The sequence below is a fragment of the Corvus hawaiiensis genome, chromosome 4 (genome assembly GCF_020740725.1).
Source record: "Corvus hawaiiensis isolate bCorHaw1 chromosome 4, bCorHaw1.pri.cur, whole genome shotgun sequence".
Lineage (NCBI taxonomy): Eukaryota > Metazoa > Chordata > Aves > Passeriformes > Corvidae > Corvus > Corvus hawaiiensis.
This window is the reverse complement of record NC_063216.1, coordinates 73,569,920-73,588,958: the sequence shown is the minus strand read 5'-3', so window position 1 is coordinate 73,588,958 and position 19,039 is coordinate 73,569,920. Positions and strand designations below refer to the sequence as shown.

At 44.6% G+C, this 19,039-nt stretch overlaps 1 protein-coding gene across 1 annotated transcript; it reads left to right on the top strand.

The window, feature by feature from the left end:
* Positions 1-1,507: 1,507 nt before the first annotated feature.
* On the top strand, positions 1,508-18,333 carry MCM10 (minichromosome maintenance 10 replication initiation factor). Its single transcript, XM_048301521.1, has 20 exons — positions 1,508-1,563; positions 2,376-2,434; positions 3,232-3,552; positions 4,333-4,437; positions 5,016-5,150; positions 5,352-5,526; positions 6,230-6,395; positions 6,909-7,076; positions 8,454-8,570; positions 9,629-9,828; positions 10,729-10,829; positions 11,844-11,945; positions 12,036-12,153; positions 12,511-12,739; positions 13,558-13,717; positions 14,379-14,497; positions 15,379-15,492; positions 16,252-16,397; positions 16,609-16,651; positions 17,000-18,333. Exons 2-20 carry the CDS (start codon positions 2,428-2,430, stop codon positions 17,081-17,083), a joined length of 2,610 nt encoding a protein of 869 aa, XP_048157478.1. The 5' UTR covers positions 1,508-1,563; positions 2,376-2,427; the 3' UTR covers positions 17,084-18,333.
* Positions 18,334-19,039: the final 706 nt, after the last annotated feature.

Genomic DNA, 19,039 nt, shown 5'->3' with positions numbered 1-19,039 from the left:
AAGGGAGACAATCTGTTTTTTGCCCTTGTAATTTGTGTAAGTTTTTTACTTTGTCACTGTTCTAATTATCACTTGTAGATTCTGGATTCTTATTTTCAATTACAGCTCGTATATAGCTTCATCCATAATTTCAGGTAACACAAGAGCTGACTATTGTGAAGAGGTATTCATCAGCCTGGTTGCAACCTTCTTCATCAATTACAGGTAGTCCCAGCAGATGCAATCTCTTACTGGCTTTTAATTGTTTCCTTGTGACACTAGGATTTATGGGCTTTTTTTACCCTGAATCCAATTTTATTATGGGAGCTTTGTGACAGTTATGGATTCTGCAATGGTCAAAATCTGATGGAAATTCTACTAGGCCAGAAGCAAACTAACAGAATGATAATAGAGCTGATTTCATCTGAGAAGTATTAACCTTAATGAAAACACAGAAAATCAGTGTGAAAGGCCGAAGAAGGAATAACTTACACATTCATCAAGTCGAAATAAATAATTTGAGGAGGTTTCAGAGAGAAGACATCTTAGCACAGGAATACTGAGAGGAAAACATGGGCATTAGGTGAAGTAGGTCTTGCTAGAAAGATAAGAGTAGGTCTAATAGTACAAATCAGGAGGGGCAAGGAACTCCAAAGAGTAAAGCCACAATACACTGAAACCTGTTCATGCTACAGGGACAATTATTTTTCTGTTGTCATTAGTAACTGCAGTGCAGCAATGAGCTTGAACATCCTCAGAAATATTTTTCACAGAAGTATTTATAGTTGTATCAAAGAAATACTGAACCAAACTACAAAATTCTGTCCACTGCCTGTGACAATAACTGGGATTGAATTTGCTGGTGTAACACAAGCGTTGACATTATTTAGGTTATCCAGATGGGGACGGCACCCCTCCCTGAGGCCACTACGCCCAGACACGGGCAACTCTGAAGCTAAATGAGCTTACCCAGAGCCTGTATCAGGAATAATGTGTCCAGCAGGACCAGGGATGTGATTCTTCCCACTGTGCTGGGCACTGGTGCAGCCACATCTTGAATCCTGTGTCCAGTTCTGGCCCCTCAGTTCAAGAAGGACATTGAGGTGCTGGAGCGTGTTCAGAGATGGGCAACAGAGCTGGTGAAGGGGCTGGAGCCCAAGTCTGATGAGGAACAGCTGGGGGGGGCTCAGCCTGGAGAAAAGGAAGCTCAGGGGGGACCTTATCACTCTCTACAACTCCCTGACAGGAGGGTGCAGCCAGGTGGGGGTCGGGCTCTGCTCCCAGACAACCAGCGACAGGACGAAAGGATACGGGCTCCAGCTGCACCAGAGAAGGTTTAGGTTGGATATTGGGAGGAATTTCTTCACAGAAAGGGTGATCCCAACCTCATCAATCAACACCCCGCCATCGCCCGCCCCCTCGGCGGATACCCGCACCCTCCCCTCCGCCCGCCCACAGCCAAGATGGCGCCGGGCAGCGCCACTGCCGCCAGCACGAAAGATGGCGCGTGCGCGCATGCGCGGAGGGGGCGGGGCCGGCCCGAATTCTGGCGGGCAGCTGGAAGCGCGCGCGGCGGTGAGCGGGGTGCGTGAGGGGACCGGGACACACGGAGCGGGCTCGGGGGATGGAGCCGGGGCCGAAGGGTCGGGGAGCCGCGGGGGAGGGAGCCCCGGGGGTGGTCAGGGTTCCACTGGGTGGCGGAGGCGGCGAACGGAGAGAGGAACCTTGAGGGGAAAAAGCGCGGGGTCCGCGATGGTCACTGGCCGTGCCTGCTCGTGCGTGTTCTGCAGTTTTGCTGAGAATGAATGTTCTGGAGAAAGAGAGAACTATCAAAAGTGGAGTTTATGGGCGAAACAAAAGTCTCTGCAGCAGGAAGACGTGTAAGCACAGTTAGAGTTTGTGACTCATTTGGCCTCAGTGGATATCCCATCTTTCTTATCCAAGCTTCCCTGGGCCATTCATATCTGCCCGTGCGGATTGTTTTTCACGGGGCCATCTCCATGAAATGGAGAAGCTGTGAGAAACGCAGAACGTACGCTTTTGAGAGTAACAACTGTTAGACTTTAGTAACTAGTTAAATTGTAATTATGGGGCAGGATGGTGAGGTGGAAATGGTTATTTCCATGAGAACATGGTAGGCATTTCTTAAATTCTGTGTCTGTAATGGGCTTTTTTCTAAAAGTAGTGTCCTTATGCTGCAGCGAGTTTAGCATGGGTCAGACTTTTGATGTAGAAAACATATGCGAAGGTTTTAAATTTAGTGGAGTCCTCATCTGCAGCTGTAAGCAAAACCAAGCTGGTGGACTGCAAGTTGTCAAATAAGGAGCCTGAACACAATTTATATTTCTAGACGACTTATATGTACTTTAACAGTATCACTTTTGTTCTCCCCACAGCAGAGGATATTTTGCCTTGAGGGGCTCTTGCAGGAGCCATTCTGGTGAAACCATGGACGGTAAGGGAGAAAATTCTCTTACTTTCAGTAGGAAGCTTGTCTTCTTGTCAGCATGTTAGTTAATAAGCTCAAGTGTTCAGAAAACCTGGTAAGGCTTTTAGCAAAAGAATTTACATTCCACTGAGTTTATTTGCAGAGTCCTTTGAGATTGCCTTTTGTCTTCCTTCTCGTCACTTTCCTGTGAAGCTGCTCTGTGCCTTCCCTGGTTTGGTGTTTTCCTCAGTAGAAAGGGCTAAATCACTTTCTTGGTTTGTTCAGAATTTCAGTTTTGTTATGTCTGCTCCATTCCTCTCTCTGTACTTGTTTTTCTCTATTATTTGTCCCTTTGTCCCTATTTCTTTGTTCTCCGTGTTTTTTCATGAGCAAACCATATCTGAGAATATACTTTGTTACCTGCCTTGCATCTCCCTCTTCTCTTTCCATTGGCAAAAGCCACATGGGTGTCTCTGTTGGCTACATCTTTAACAGGCTCCAGGCTTTTCTGTGTAACACCAACTGCTGTTCAAGGAGCTGCCAGGAGGAAAAAGGAGGGAAAGCCAGTGCTGAGTAGCTGGCAGGTTTTCTGCTGACTTGCCAGCTTGTGTCACAACCTGAGAGCAACCACATTTCCATCTGACCTCACATCAGAATCTGCTCTAGCTGCCTTTAGCTAAAGCTGAAGTGGTTTTTTTAAATGCCACTTGCTGCTCTGATTTCAGTTGTCATTAGCTTGGAATCAGGGTGTCTTGGATGTTTTATTCCTTGGGAGCTTTCCTCTAACTGGACAGAAATAACTCTGAGTTTAATTTTTGCTTTAGCTGATGATGACTTGGATTTGTTGGCTTCCCTCCTGGAAGAAAATGAAGCAACTGAGGAGAGGAATTCCCCTGAGGAGGAAGATGCTCCAGAGGATGAGGGGGGAGAACCAGATGAATATGATGAGCTCTTTGATGCAGAAGATGATGCGTCGTACACTGAGGAGGTTGATGCTGAGGACAGCATGATTGATGAGCAGAAGGAGAACCTGGCTACGCTGTTTGGAGATGTAGATGACCTGCTGGAAGAGGAGGAGGCAGAGAAAACTGTCCCCACTTCAGCTCCCAGTCAGGCGAAGGAAAAAACCAATGAAGAATTGCAAGGTTTCTGTAACAGCATGTTTGATCTGTTTTATTGGATATAATCTGTCTCTAGAGAGCTAACAGGCAGGAGGTAGGGCCTGCTGCTTCTTGATGATGTCTGGAGAGGAAATACTAAAGGCATTGTGAAAGTTTCTAAGTTCAGTTTTCAATGCTCAGTGGCCAAACTCACCAAACTTGTTTTACCAAAAGAAAGAGAGAACTTTAGTAAGCCAGGGAGACTAACGTAGCTGTGCTGAGCAGGATGGGGAAGGTTGCCTGTGTACCTGTGCATTGTCTGATGAAGAGTGATGTTGGCTCAGTGTTTAGGGCATCAGATATCATCCTGGCATCTTTCACCAGCACACCAGTCCCTTCCCCCTCAGGGCTTATTGACAGGAGGTTCTGCCATACCATTCAGTGTGGAAGCAGAGCTGGCCACAGCATTCCTGTGTCCAGGCCGTGTATTTGATTATATCAGAAGCACTTATTTATTCTAAGGAGTGCAATCAACAGCCATTTAAATTGTCTTATGGTGAGTAGGAAAGTTCTATTCAACATGGGAAGGAACATACCACAATTAAGTAAAATATTTTTATGAGAGGAGCCAGCTCCAGGCTGTATGGAAAACTTTGCCTTCACTGTGTAGAATCAAGTAAATCTGCATTGCGACTCAAGTCTTCATTTTCTAAGTTTCCATGATGCAGTAAAACTGCCAGACTTCCAGGGATCTCATAAATCCCTATTTGCAATGGCTTCCTGCTGTCTTCATTATTATCCTTTTTCTTCTCCTTTCATTCCTAGCTGAGCTGAGAAAATTGCAAGAACAGATGAAGACATTACAGGAGCAGTTGCAGAAGACTGCTCTTGGGCAGCAATCCAGTTCAGGCCCTGAGAAGAAAACCCTTGGTAATGAGACTAATTAAATGGATTTATGATTTATTGGCTTACCAACATGAATTTATAGGCAGGACAAAATAATCCTGAAGTGGGCACTAAGTAGCAAGGAGGACTGGTGATCTGTGCATTCCCACGCAGGTTGTTTCTTACAGCTACAGATTAAATCAGTTTGGGTCTCTGTATCATGGATTAATTTTACACTGGACAGCTTTCATGACTAAGTGCTCCAGACTCTTCTGGAGTGTCCCTTCTTACTGGCAGATGTTGGTACACCCAGTATATGCAGCTGTGTTTGTTGCTCGAGCATGTTGGATGTAGTAATGAAACTTTATGGAAAAATTGCAAAGCAGAGGGATGTTTCTACTTTCCACAGCTGTGATGTTGCAGTGACATCTGAAGTTTTAAATTGTCATGGGGAAGAGTCTTTGGGGCGTTTTCAGCTGTTGCATTCCAGCTGACAACTTGGCTGAAGGGTTTCCATGTGGGGCACTGACTTAGACTTGTTATTGAGGAATTACATAGTTTGGAGCAGTACTTAGTCTGAGTCCGGATCCCGAGGTCTCACAGTTTTTTGTTTCCTTGGCCAGGTAAATCTCTCTGTCCACTCTTAAAGGAAAGGAAAGTTCAAAAGCTGCAAGAGTCACCAAGCTTCTCAGCCCAGCTGGGCAATCCTTTACTGCCAGCCAAGCAAGGAATGCAGAAATCAAAAGCATCCTCAGCAGGTACCATTTTCAGTCTGCCTTTCACTGAAACACACCAAGCTTCTGTCAAAAGCTTATAGTTCCCAGCAGTGGTGTGGACACATCCAGGACAGTGTTATACTACTCAGTACACCAGGAGTGGTCTGATCACAGTGGCAGAGATCTTATTAATTATTGTATTCTTTGTAATGGGAACTATACCCTTTTCTTTTTCTGCTAAAGAGAACAAGATTCCTCCTCCACGGCAAATCCTCAGTCTGGCATTCCAGCCTCTCCAGTCTGCTGTAGGGAACACACCCAGTAAGGTGACCAGAGAGAAGATTTCCCTTGTGCCTGCATGCTCCAGTGTAACCACTCAGCCAGTGTCTGTGGAAGCCTTCTCAGGACTGAGATTAAGGTCAGCAGCCCAACTCTGAACTCTGTCTGGGGACAACCCCTCCAGTAATGGCAGAGAAAACACAATGTATATGTGTGGTTTGACCATGTCAGATTAGTCACTTGTCATCAGGGGATGTAACACAAAGCCACAGCAATGGCTGGTTGATCAGTAATTAGGTAACATTGACTTTTGGCTTAGCACCATGTTTCTGTTTTCACCTCTGCTCTTTTCTAACAAAAGCTCTAATTTTATTAGCGCTGCCTTCTCTGGGATATCCTCAGTGGTGGAGCAGGGAAGCAGTAGCTATGTGCAAAGTCCAGCTGAGCTCCAGTTGAGACAGTTTTTGCTCCACACAGAAGCCTCAGGAGCCACTCACCATCCCTATACTCAGTGTGGCCACAAGAGGACTCTGAATCCTCACAGTGTCCTCACCAGAACCTGTACTGTATTCCCAGCTCAGTCAGCCATTCTTGGTTAGTCTGAAATGAGCAGAGTTAATGCAGGCTTGGAGCTGAGTTGCAGTGCAGCTCTTTGGACAAAAACCAGTGTCATCAGTAGCTTTCTCATATGGGGGGTTTTGTTTCAAGTGACCTCAGGGTGAAGTAAGGCACAGAGGTGTTTTGCAGCAAGATGCAGTGTCCCCACGAAAGTGCTGGTTGGTTTTGATTGTCCATTTGTGTCTATGGATGTGTTCTCTTTTACCTGCTTTCACTGGATCTAGAAAACCCCGGGTGTCTTCAGCCGAAATGGACAGGAAAATGGCTAACAGGAAGCTCATCCGACTGTCTCAGCTGAAGAACAAACTTGCTACTGAAAATCTGGAGGAAATAGACTGGGTAACATTTGGAGTCATAGTGAAGAAGGTCACTCCTCAGAGCGCAAATAATGTAAGTAACTTCATTGTATCCCTTGCTCAGTTCGAGTGAATTGCTACTGGTCTTGCCTGAGAAACTTTCCTAGGTCTTCAACTTAATCAGCCAGCTCCATGTAGTTAATGAAAAACTTCTTTATTAAAGATCTTGGCTTGTCTGGTTTCATCTAGTATTGTACGTGTCCTATAGAAAGTCATTGATGAAACAGATCTGGATGTGCTGTGGTTTTGTGCGTTCAGTGGGGTGAAAACTTCTATTCAACAAGCAAGTGTGCTGCCCAGCTTTAATGCCAGAAAGTTTGGTGGTAGCAGTACTGTTGTGCTGTTTTGGCCTTTAAGAACCCCAGGACCGGCAGCATGGGCTGGAGATACTGTATCTAACCTCTACTGAGGTTACAAAGTGTGTTTTTCTAAATCAATATACCTTGAAGAGGGTGAAATCAGAATAGTTCCTCGAAAGAAACAACCAGAGAGGATGCGGTCAGTGTCACTGCAGCAAAGCTGAAAGGAAAGGGAATGTCTGTTCCAGGGCAGGACCTTCAGCATCTGGCGGCTGAACGACCTGCGGGACCTCAATGAGTGCGTCTCTCTTTTCCTGTTTGGTGAAGTCCACAAGGAGCACTGGAAGACCGACCAAGGCACAGTCATTGGCCTGCTCAATGCCAACCCTATGAAACCTAAAGAAGGCTCAGACGAGGTGAGAGGATTTTTCATTCAGCTGTAGATAAAAACCTATAGCCGAACCTTTCCTTGTTTAGCTGAGATTTAGCTTTATAACACATCTTAAGGTTGAAATTGCAGCAGTCTGCCCAACAGTTTGAATTGCATTCAGGTAGTTGCATGGTGTGTATTTGCTCCTGGCCTCCTGGAAAACTGAATTTCAAGAAGTCCTATTAAGCATTTAAACACAGAGTTTATTCCAATGTTTAACCTGCTCCAGGTAGCACTTGGCTCCTCCACAAATACAGGAAGTGTATTTTCATTTCAGTTTATTCAGCTACTTCAGTGCAACCCCTATTTCAGGCTAGAGGTCTTTCAAAGCTGAAAAATGTGGAGAAGCTCATTTCTCCCTTCTAATTCAAGCATGAGATACAATTGCAAAATGCTTCTGCTTCAAAAATCACAACTGAGAAGCAGCAATATTTGATTTATTAAACAAATAATGTATTATGTAAATATATGTTGGTTGATACATAGTAGTTCACTTGTTTAATTATTTATAAATGCAGAACATGATGAATTACTTCTCTGCATCAAAACATTTAAGACACCTTCATTTTGCTAATAAATTAATATATTTTTAATTGCACTGGAATGGAACCTGTTTCCAGTTACTTCTTTCAAGGGGAGTTTCAGGCTAGTAGCTGATCGTGTAGTGTTCTGCATTTTAAATTCTCCAAATAGAAAAATTAAGGATCTCATTAATTGTCTTTTAAGCTATGTAATTGCTTAAATTAGCATGAATAAGCAGTGGATAGTCCCGTTGGTGAGCAGAAAGGCAAACCACATTTAATAGGAGGGCTGAATTTAACTGTCAAGAATGGCTCTTCTTAGCTAAAATGTTCACATTTATTACTACATTAAAACTGACTTCTGAAATTGTCCCTTGGCTATAGACATGGTTCCTGGTGTATTTGGTTGTGTGAAGCAGATGCTCTTCTTGCACAGGACTCAGTTTTGACTGCACCAAGACATTTGGAGAGGGACAGAGAGTCCTGTTACAGCTCTTCCTCCCATCCCCTGCTGGATGTGGAGGTCATGATGGCATCAGAGCCAAGCAGCTGTACAGGACCATTTACAGCAGAATTAGATCTGCCTTAGGTGTTTTTTGGTTTCCTGAGGCTCTGAGCATAGAACTCAAATGTCTTTCATCTCTTTGTGAGAAATAAATTCACTTTTTTCTTTTTAACTGAGCCATTTCTCAATCTGAATAGGACATGTGGCTTTCTTAAGCTAGGCCTGCATTTTAAGACTATGCTGTTAGTACCAGAGGTACTGAATCAGATCAGACATACCAGTGACATCTAGAAAGAGGCCCATCCAGGCCTTAAGGTGTGTTCTGATTTCTGTCTAGGTGTGTTTGTCTGTTGACCATCCCCAGAAGATCCTCCTCATGGGAGAAGCTCTGGATATGGGCACCTGCAAAGCCAGGAAGAAGAATGGTGATCCTTGTGCACAGATTGTGAATCTGGTTTGTATCTCAGTAGTCAGGGCGTTCCTAAACTGTTGGTGAAAATCTGGCTGCTGATTTTGTACTGATACTCTGACTTTTGTTTCTGGGTCTTGACTTGCAACTAAACTAAAGTGGGTGGAGAAAGTGAGAAATGAAACCCAGAGGAGCTGTTTCTGTGCTGTCACTGTGCAGCAACAGGGGATTTCCCTAAATCCAAGGCTGGTGCTGCAGTGAAAGGAGATGGCCTTGACCCATGATTGCCACACCCTTTCGCTCTCCTTTGCTCCAGTGCAAGCTTCCATGCACTGCACTAGAGAACTCATCCAGAGAAAAAAACCAGGAGATTTTTTGGGGGGGAATGGCTGTTTTTTGGAATGGTTTTAACCCAATGAGCTCCCTGGTCTAGTGTGCCTGCAAGCTGTTTAGAATACTTGTTCCTGAATGTGGGGCACTGAAGATGAGAGCAAAAGGTGTCGGGATCCTTCTTTTAGGACATTACTAACTTGTACTAGTTTAAAGGACTCGTGGATTACGTTACTTCATGGCTATGGTGATGCTGTCATACCTGAAAGGAACCCTGTCTCAGTCAGAAGGGTTGTAGTTAGTAGGGTATCACTTAGAAGGAGGAGAAAAAATGAAGGAATGAAGAACTGGCGAGGAGCTGAAAGTGTGTCAAGTGGGAGGAAGACAAATACAGAAGGTACCTGTAGCCAGTCAAGGCTGTGCTTGCAGACCCAGTCCAGGAGGAGGCTCTGCATACAGTACATAAAATTGAGTACAGTCAAGAATACAGAATGTGGGCAAGAGGTCCTGGGTGGGATATGAGATGACTTCAAGGAATAGCCTTAAAATTCTTGGATGCACAAGGTTGTTTCCAGTGATTAGTATAGGCAGTTTTAGCTTTTTTTTTTGATTGCTCAAGTGTGGGCATATTTTTGCTTAGTTGGCCAAATGCTGGAGTACCACAGTAGAGATGTTACTTCAGTTTAGCTGTAGAAGGATGCATGTGGGTGAGAGGAATGAAGTAAATTGTAATTGCTGGTGGTCTGTAACAGGCTTCTCCCATTTCTTTTCAGAATGACTGTGAATATTGTCAGTATCACATACAATCCCAGTACAAGAAGCTCAGCTCGAAGCGGGCAGAGCTGCAGTCCACCTTTTCTGGTGGCCGCATTCCTAAAAAATTCGGTCGGAAAAATCCCACTTTGAAGGAGAGGCTGTGTCAGGACGGGTTTTACTATGGAGGAGTCTCTTCAGCAGCATATGCAGCCTCAGTGTAAGATAAACCATTTATTTCCCTTGCTTTTGAACAGAATTTCCCTTATGTGTGCAAGGGAGCCTGAAGCTGTATCTAAGGGAGTCTATTCAGTTAGAGAACCCTTTGCCTTGACTACATTCACCAAGTAGAAATAAATGCCCCACCTTTGGCATGATCCTACTGTCCACATGGGGTAACAGCTGCTGTTTGATAGGAAAATTTTAAGTTGGTAGTAAGATGTGGTAAGGAGTGTTTTTACCTCTACCATATTACTGTGGTGTGAAGCCAGGGAGCTTTGTGTTTCAGTAGATTAATAAACTTTGAGATCATGAGATCCCAAGCATTCAAGTCTCCAAGACTGTAACTGTATTTTGTTATGGCTCACTGCATTTAATCCCAGAATCAGTGTATTCTGTATTTCCTCATGTCTTCCTTGGCTGAAATAATAGTGTCACTATGGGTTAATGAGGAAACAGGAGTGACCAAGATCAGTATGCATCTCATAGGTCCTTTATCCAAATCCCATGAAGACTGCTGTGCAAAGATGAGTCACAGCTGGATCCAGCTGTGCTTGGACACAGCTTTTATTCCTTTACCAGTGCCCTCTGATTGATACGTGGTGTGACTCCCCAGTAATGAAGCAATTCCAATCCTGGAACTACCTGTGAACAAAGTTATAATCTATGTTTAGTTTTCCTTTAATGCATAGGAAATACATATCTCAACAAAGCGAGAAATGGGAGATCCTAAACATTATGCTGGAATTTAGGTTTAGATTCTCATCCTTCCCAAAAGCAGACAGATGGCCCTTTGGGGTGGCTGGAGTTTTGTTGTAGCACTGGGCTGGTATAAAGGCTTCCTCTCCTTGCTCCAAGCATGGGAATACTCTGATATTCTGGATTTGTTTCCTCTTTCTAGTGCAGCAGCTGCTGTGCCGAAAAGGAAGATTCAAACCACTCTCTCCAACCTGGTCGTGAGAGGAACTGATGCAATTGTCCAGGAAACCAGGCAGAAAATTGGTACCCAATTACCCAAGTAGTCTCTTCACTCTTTAGATGTTTCCAGCTCGATGTCTAGAGGTGTCCCAGGGCCTTCTACTCACTGAATGAACCTGGCAGTCACTTTGCTGCAGAAGTGGTCATTTGCAGGCAGCTTTCTCAGTTGGTCAAAACTCCTCTTCCCTCTTGAGATCACAGTTTCAAGGCAAATGTAACTAAGCAACTGTGTAGCTCCATGCATCTTTTTTTTCATCAGTGCCCCTAAATTAAGTCTCCTGTTCTGTATTTGGACAGTGACAGAAGATCTTTGCCAGATTAATGGGAATTGGAGGTTTTAAGAACTTGGAACCAGAATACTTATTTTATTTGATTAAAATAAATTAGTTCTGTCAACCTTGAAAGCTGCTAAGGAATACTAAGTATAAATCAGTCAGGTCTGCAATGCAGGGGACCTCCTGAGAACCCACCCTGTTTCTAGTGCTTTTCTTTTGTGTCCAAGCATGTTCCTTTTGTAGTCCCTGGGATGTCACTAGTCTTCTTTGCCTCTGTTTTATTTCTGTAAAGCACTTAATATTACACCTTTGTGCTCCTTGGAGAGCAGGTGACAGATTATTCAAACTGTGTTCTAAATGCCACTTAAGTGTCTTACTTACATCTTCCAGTTCCATCAGTTGCCTCCATTTCAGACAACATAGTATATGTCCATAGCAGCTTTTAGCTGCTCTTAATTCTCCAGGGATGAAGTGTGGAGGCTTCAGGACTGTAAAGCATCCTAAAAATGGGAATGGTGGGAGTAACACAGACAGCCAAGGCTGATGAGGAACTGAGTGATGAAGTTTCTGAAGGGGTAGAAATGTCTGTGACAAAGGACAAGACCTTGGGCAACCAAATATAATGTAAAGGTTGGTCTTGCTTTGAGAATGCTCAGGTGACCTGCAACTGTTTCTTCCAACTTAGAAAATTCTACATCTCTAAAGCCAGGTCTGCTTCTCTTCCTCACTCCAAACATGTTGTATTTCTGCCTCTTCCACTCAGGTGCAGCAAAGAGACCCATGCAGTGTTCTGAAGAATTCAGGGAACTGCTGGCACAGCCAACTTTTGGAGCACGAAACCTCTACAAACACTGGACCAAAACAGGTATTGTCCTTTTGCCTAAAGGAAGACCCACTCACTCTACCTCCTTCTGAAAAAAGTGGCTTTTTATTTTGGTTTGTTCTTTTTTCCCAGATACTGAAAAGAAGCAAGGGGCCAATTTCCAGTCTATCTCTGCTTCAGCATTGCTCAAGCAACAGAAACAGAAGTTGCTGGAGGCCAGAAAAAAGAGATCTGAAGAGATTCAGAGGCGGTAAGACACACTGGCTTTCACAGGAAGGGTTCTGTTATTGTAGCCCTAAGGATAACTGTGTTTTCACTTCTTACTTCCCAGCTTTGTGTGATGCCTCTCTGATTTTAGCTTTGACAACAATTGGTCAAAGTCACTCCTTCTGGTGACTTCTTCAAGTCACTCTTGATTTCAGCAACCCAGTGACTTCTTACCAGTCTTGTTTTCCTTTCCTGAATGCCCAAATTGCTGTATGTTTCTTGTAGTAATTAAAGGCCAAATAGTGAAAAATCATAGCCTGCATCCCCTCATATTTGTTTCTTAAACTTTTCTTTCTCTGACTTGTGTCCCTAATTGAATGAATTATTCTTGTCTTACAAGGTTTCTCCAGAGCACAGGTACAGCCAGCACTCCTGCTCTCCCATCCTCCTCCAGACAGACTTCCCTCCATTCCCCAGTGCCTGGGGCAGAGTTTCCCAAAGCTGCAAAAATGTCAACTCCTCAAAGGCCCAAGCTAGGTACAGGCTTCTCAGAAGGAGAAGATATCCTCTTCTTTGACAAGTCTCCACCTCCGAGGCCAAAGCTAGACAGCTTGGCAGAAGCCAAAAAGGTACCAGCTCTTTGGATCTTTCAAGTATTAAAGAGAGGTTAAGGGAAATTTGGTTTGGTAGAAGAGGAGTATTTGGTCAGATATGGCCCAGCTCAGTTCTGGTGTTAGTGAAGTCTGTGATTTGTGGGATCACACTGGCCTATATTCCAGCACATAGGAAACCTGTGTTAGTGCCAAAGTCCATGCCTTTAGTCAATCCCTTGAGGTAAGGGATTTGTGCTGAAAACCCCTAGAATGCTAAATTCTGCTGTTCTTTGGCATTGCTAGTGCAGTGTATTGCAGATGTTTTCTGTTTGATGGATAGGTAAGTAACTGGTTTAACTGTGTTGTGTCATGAGTCTGGATAATTTTGTTTTCTAGGCAAAACAGAATGCATCTTTTTTTGGCAAAAATATGTTCATTTGTTTGTCAAAGAAACTTTTCTCTTCCAGCTAGAATGAGGAAGCGTTAGCGTTCTGGGAGTATAAGAAGGAATAGTTGTAAGCAATTTTCTATTCATTGCAAATTATTAGCAATTTATGTGGAAATCTCAAGTGATTTGATTTCTCTGAAAAACAGATAAAGCACAGCTGCAGAGATACCAGGCCTGGTAACACCCATGGAGGAATGATTTTATGATTTGGGAAGTCACAAGAGGTTGGGTGATGTGGTGAATTAGATGTATGGCAGAGCTGGGAATTTAGCTGGGCTTCTCTCCATGCTCAGGCCAGTGGATGTTCTCTCTTCCAGTTGACAGCCTTCCTCTGCTACTTCTGGAAGCAGGAGCATGGGAGCCAGACAGGTCACCAACATTTCCCCTGTTCTTTCCTGTTTTCTAGCTGGCTGCAATACAGCGACTACGAGCAAAAGGCCAGATTCTTCCTAAAACAGACCCGAACAGTGTCAAGAGGAAACGGACTGATGTCGAGGATGTCCTAGAAATAGTTGAAAGAGTTGAGAAAAATGTTGCTCAGCCACAAGGTGCAGAAGCAGACAATGGTATGTACTGTTAGCTTCTAGAATAGAAAAAATGTGCTTCTGTCCTACTGAACAGAGCAGTAGTTGCTGGGTTAAGGACTTAATTGCTGTGCTAAAGCGAGGCCAAATTAGGTCTGTTTGGGACTTCAAGGGTTTGCTGGAAAGACTAAAAAAATCTCTAACCCTGTGCAGAACGTGTGAGATGTAATCTCTGATAGCTCCCTGTGCTCATCTCTGTTCCCTTTCTTCTGGAACTTGAGCATCTGCAGTGCATGGCTGACTTCACCAAGGGAAACCAAGAACTAATCCCACCAGGGAAGGTATCTGAATTTTTTGTGGGAACTTGAGTTTGCCTGCTGGTGATTTACTGTGTGATCTTGGATGAATTGTTTAATTCCCTTTAAAGTTTCTTCATCAGTCAGTGATGGAACACTGCTTGCACTCCTGGGAGTAATGTGAAAATTCGTAGTACAGTACTTTGAGAGAAGATGCAATGTTATTTTAAAAAAACATTTTTTCTGAAGCCATATTTGAGCTTGTTTTCATGTTCCCTAACTATGAAAGGCTGCTGTTTGACCTGAACATCTGCCTGAGAGACCTGAGACTTCCAAAATCTCCTGCAGTGATTAAGTTTAGGCATCACAGCCTTGTTTTGTAGGACTGAGCCTTTTTGTCTCCCTAGAAATGGATGAACTGGAACCTGCCCAAAAGAAGCAGCGCCAGCAGCTGGCCTATCTGGAGTCAGAAGAGTTCCAGAAAATTCTGAAGGCCAAGTCCAAGCACACAGATGTCCTGAAAGAGGTATGGCCTCCATCCAGCTGTGACTGAGGGCTTAGAACTAGGGAGCTGACTGGACTCCTCATTATTTCAGCAAGAAGCAGGCACCCAAACATGTCATGGGCTCCAGATTGCCCCAAGGAGTAGGGCTGGGTGTCTCTGGGCACACAGGGCACAATGCCTGCAAGTCAGCACTGTTGCCATAGCCATGATAAGGTCAAGTTGCCAGCTGCCATCAGATTTTTCTGTTGTGTTTGGAAGAATCAGTGACGTTTCCTCGATTGGTGGATAATCAAAGAAATCCCTCTGCCTTAAAATCAAATGAGATGCGTGCTTATTTTGTCCCTCATTACTTGGCCACATAAAGCCAGCTTCCACCTTCATCTGTGACTCATGTCAGCTGTGAATGCCAGCAGGTGCCCTGAAGAGCTGAGAGGTTGAATTTCTGACACTGAGGTCTCTGCTAAGCACATTCCCAGGGTTACAGCACCCTCCAATGGCATAGGGCTCGTCTTGGACGCTTATTGGCATGAAGTCATAATTGTTTTAAGATCTTCTGGGGAGTAATATTTTGGCTAAGAACCTACTCCATTAATTACTTTAATTACATTACATCTGCCTATCTGACTTCCCTCTGCACTGTCCTTGTGGGTTATGTGCTTATTTCAGTACTTTCTGCTGTTGTTAAACCTTCCCACTCAAACATCTCAAAGGTGGCTCGTTTCAGTGCTAGTGAACTGCAGCACGTGTACAATACGGATTGTTTGAAGCAAGAGAGATGTGGTCTTTCTCTGCTCCCAGACTGGAGTCTGCTTCAAACAGGCCTGGTAATTTACCCTAAGGCCATTTATGGAGTGGCTTCTCCCCTCTTTGTGTCCTCACAACCCCTTTTGTGTGCCCCACAGGCTGAGGCTGAACTGCAGGAGCAATACTTTCAGCCACTGGTGAAAAAGGAAGAACTGGAAGAGAAGATGAGGAACATTAAAGCAGTGAAATGCCGAGTTGTGACATGTAAAACGGTGAGTGAAGGGGAGCCAAGGTAACAGCAGGGGAGTGGAACATGGATTCTACAAAATGGTGCTGGACTATCCTGCAGACTCCCGTCTGTCACTCTCTTGGCTGTGGTCCAGTGCAGGGATTGATGGAGACAGTTTTGTCCCTGATGCCTGTTGCTGAGAGCAGCCTGTGCACAGAGTGACTGAGACATGGCAAGGCAGGCTTTAGTGCTGTGCTGTACATCTCAACTCAGTGCTTGTGCCAGTGGTTCCGTGGGTATTGCTGTCCTGAATTTCTCAGTTTTTTCCATGAAGTGCTTTGTACCAGGACTCTTAGTTCGTCATATTTTGTGACAAAATAAGCAAAGTCCTTGAAAACATTAGCCCTGGGTGGGAATCCTCTATCTACATTTCCAGGGACTTTGCCATCAGGAAGATGGGTGGAGCTTTATGACTGTCCCAAATGTACTGAGAGGAAGGGAAGCATTACCTCCTACTTTCAAAGTTTCAGCCCCTGCTGAACTTTCCCTCTTGCTGCCTTCCCTACCTGTTTTGGGATTGCACAGGGGTACACTTGTGCCTTGTGAAGTGGTGGGAGCAGGACCACAGGGTGGTGGCAAGGGGAGGATGGCACTAGAAGGAGCAGCGGCAAAGTCTAGGGCTGTGATCCAACCGCTGGGCTCCTCAGAATGGGAGAGGACAGGGATGCTTTCCTCTGAACATTCAGCTGTTGCCAGCCCTCAGAACAGGTCTTACATGCTCTCTCTCTCTCCTCCCTGACAGTGTAATTACACCTATTTCAAGCCTCTGGAGACCTGTGTGCAGGATAACCACGACTACCTCTGGCATGATGCCATCAAGAGATTTTTCAAATGTCCTTGTGGAAGTAGAGCTATTTCCCTTGACAGGCTCCCAAAAAAGCCCTGCAGGTAAGAAATGAGCCTCATGAAACAGTAACTGGGACTTTAGTATTGTCCCTTCACAAGTCACTTGTTGTGAGTCACATAACCATGCCCTAAAAGGGGAATGTTAGCCCTTGTGCCAAGGAGCATGGGCTGGGTGTGGGGCTGCTTTAGGATCCCCTCACACTGTGCAGCAAACACACCACAGTGGTCCTTACCTGCCATCTTCATCTTTCAGTAACTGTGGCCTCTTCAAGTGGGAGCGAGATGGGATGCTAAAGGTAAGTGTGAGCCAGCAGTTTCTGAGCACCTCAGCACTCCGGCTGCTTCCCGTGGTGCTTTTGTCCCCCTCTTTGGTTCTGTGCCCTTATGAGCTCCCAGCAAAGCCAAGCAGCTCTGTATTTTGTCAGGTGCCTACAGACTGTGTTTTAATGGACTTCCACTTTTTTATTTAATCGTGGAGAAATGGCTTTTGAACAAAGCTGTAAAAATTTAGAATGTCAAGATCCCTAGAGGGTCTGTTCATATTTTATCGGGTAATTTATCCCTACCACAACTTCTGTCAGATAAGTGTTTGGGAGACACCTACCACATGTTTAACTTCTTTTCTCCATGGTTCATGTTTCCAGGAGAAAAAGGGTCCAAAGATTGGTGGAGAAACGCTTTTACCAAGAGGAGAGGAGCAACCAAAATTTCTCAATAGTCTTAAGTGACCTGGAGTTGATTTTTTTCACAACGTAAGGATGGATTTCTGTGTCTGAAACACACATTTATATTGGACTGCCAAGAAGACTGAGGTTTTAGGGATGAATCAGTAGGGGAGTCAGTTTTTGATGGAAAAGACATCTGCCAGGTGTCCACCGGGCCACTGCATGGATATTGAACTTTGGGGTTTTTTTTTTTTCAATTTGACTGAAAAAGGCTCCATGTGAAATGCACACTCATGCCTGTTCTTTCCAACTAACAACACAAGAGTGACCTCACCAGACTTTTAAGTGACAAAACATCATGAATGGGAATGACTGTAGATTCCATAAGCACTTACGAAATTTACTGTGATGGGTTCATGCCAACCTGTCAGGTTCTTCAGCTCTTGGACAAAAAGGGGTGTGAGAGGGTTGTAGGCAGAGAGCATTCTCCATTGGCTTCAAAATTACTCACTCTGAAGCCTTAGGAACAGATGTCAAACAGGTGCCCTGAGTTTTTCCTTGGTTTACCTGTTACAAAACCCTTCCATGGCTTTGGCACTGCAAGCCAGCTGTGTTTATGCTGCAAACTCTGAGCTCCTATCTCCCAGCACCATCCACACTACAGTGCTCTTGTGGCTACAGACCTCCAGCTTCCACTTGGAAAAACATTTTAATGAACCTGGCACCATTTTGTGAGTGGTTCTAAAGAGCTGAGTGATTATATGTAGAAGCTTTTACCCTTTTTCTGGCATTTTAAAAAGGAACAGTAGCTGTCTCAGACCAAGCAGGATGAGATCTTCTTCTAAGAGGTGGCTTCTGAGAAATGCTGCCTCCATACAGGCATTTTTCTGAAAGCACATCTGTGTAGGGATGCCTGGGGCATTTAACCAGCTTTTCCTGGACCTGCCCCTAGCTCATGCCCAGTAGGATCACAGGATTTTTTTAAAGTGCCTAAAACCCCTCTAACCTCAGTGATTCAATCAAAGTGCCACTAAGCATCTCATGTGTCCCAGTGGTCTTGTCGATGCCTCTTGTTTGCTTGCAGAGGGGCTGGAAGAGAAATAAATCATTTGAAGCAACTGGACAGATTCACCTCAGCATTCTTCAGCCCTCATCTCTTACTGGTGCTTTTATTGGTGCAACTTGGCCTGTAGCATTTGGTACCAATTGCTGAGTGGGGTGTCACTGCTAGGGGACAAAATCAGTAACTGTGACATTGCTTGGCAACATCTCGTGGCATTCCTCCTTCAGAATAAAGAGAGTACAGAATAAAACACTCCCTGGGTCTGCATGCTATTTCTCTGCAGAAGAGGATGAGTTGCTTCCTCAACATCTTTCTTTGCCCACAAAAGGACTGGTTTGTGGTCTGTAATTTCAGCTTTTACAGACTTTGCTCATTCAGACTTCACAGGAGTTTCTCACCTGGCGTCCACAAAACCACCATGAAATTCCACGTTGGTATCAGTCTTCAGCCAGCATGTTGAAAGCTTCACACCTTTTCCAGTTCCTGTCTTTTGGGCCCAAGGAAAGGAGATTCTGCAGAAACAAAATTGTCAAAGGAGGGTTAATGCTTTATTTTCATCAATGTCCCCAGGACTGGGATATGTAAGACATGTATCTCTGTGGGAGTGAGAGCAATGCTTGTATGCAAAAATAGGGTAAAGAAACCAAACCAGTCACTTTGCTTAAGCTCTAGCAGTAAACAAGGAGGGGGGAGAGATGGATGTATTGGAAGTTATGTGCCTCACTATTTTTTGAGATTCCTTTCTTGTGCCAGAGATTGCACTACTACCCTGATTCCTGAATACTTGGCTCGAACAAAAGGGAAGCTGGGATCAGGACGGTCACAGCAGCTGGTTTGCCCGGAGCTGTCTCCAAAATGGGTTTGGCCCAAACATCCTGCAGGCCCAGCAGTTATTGGAATTTTTGGGTGACTCTCAGCTGCAGCATCCCGATGTTTTCCTCAGACCCAGCACAGGC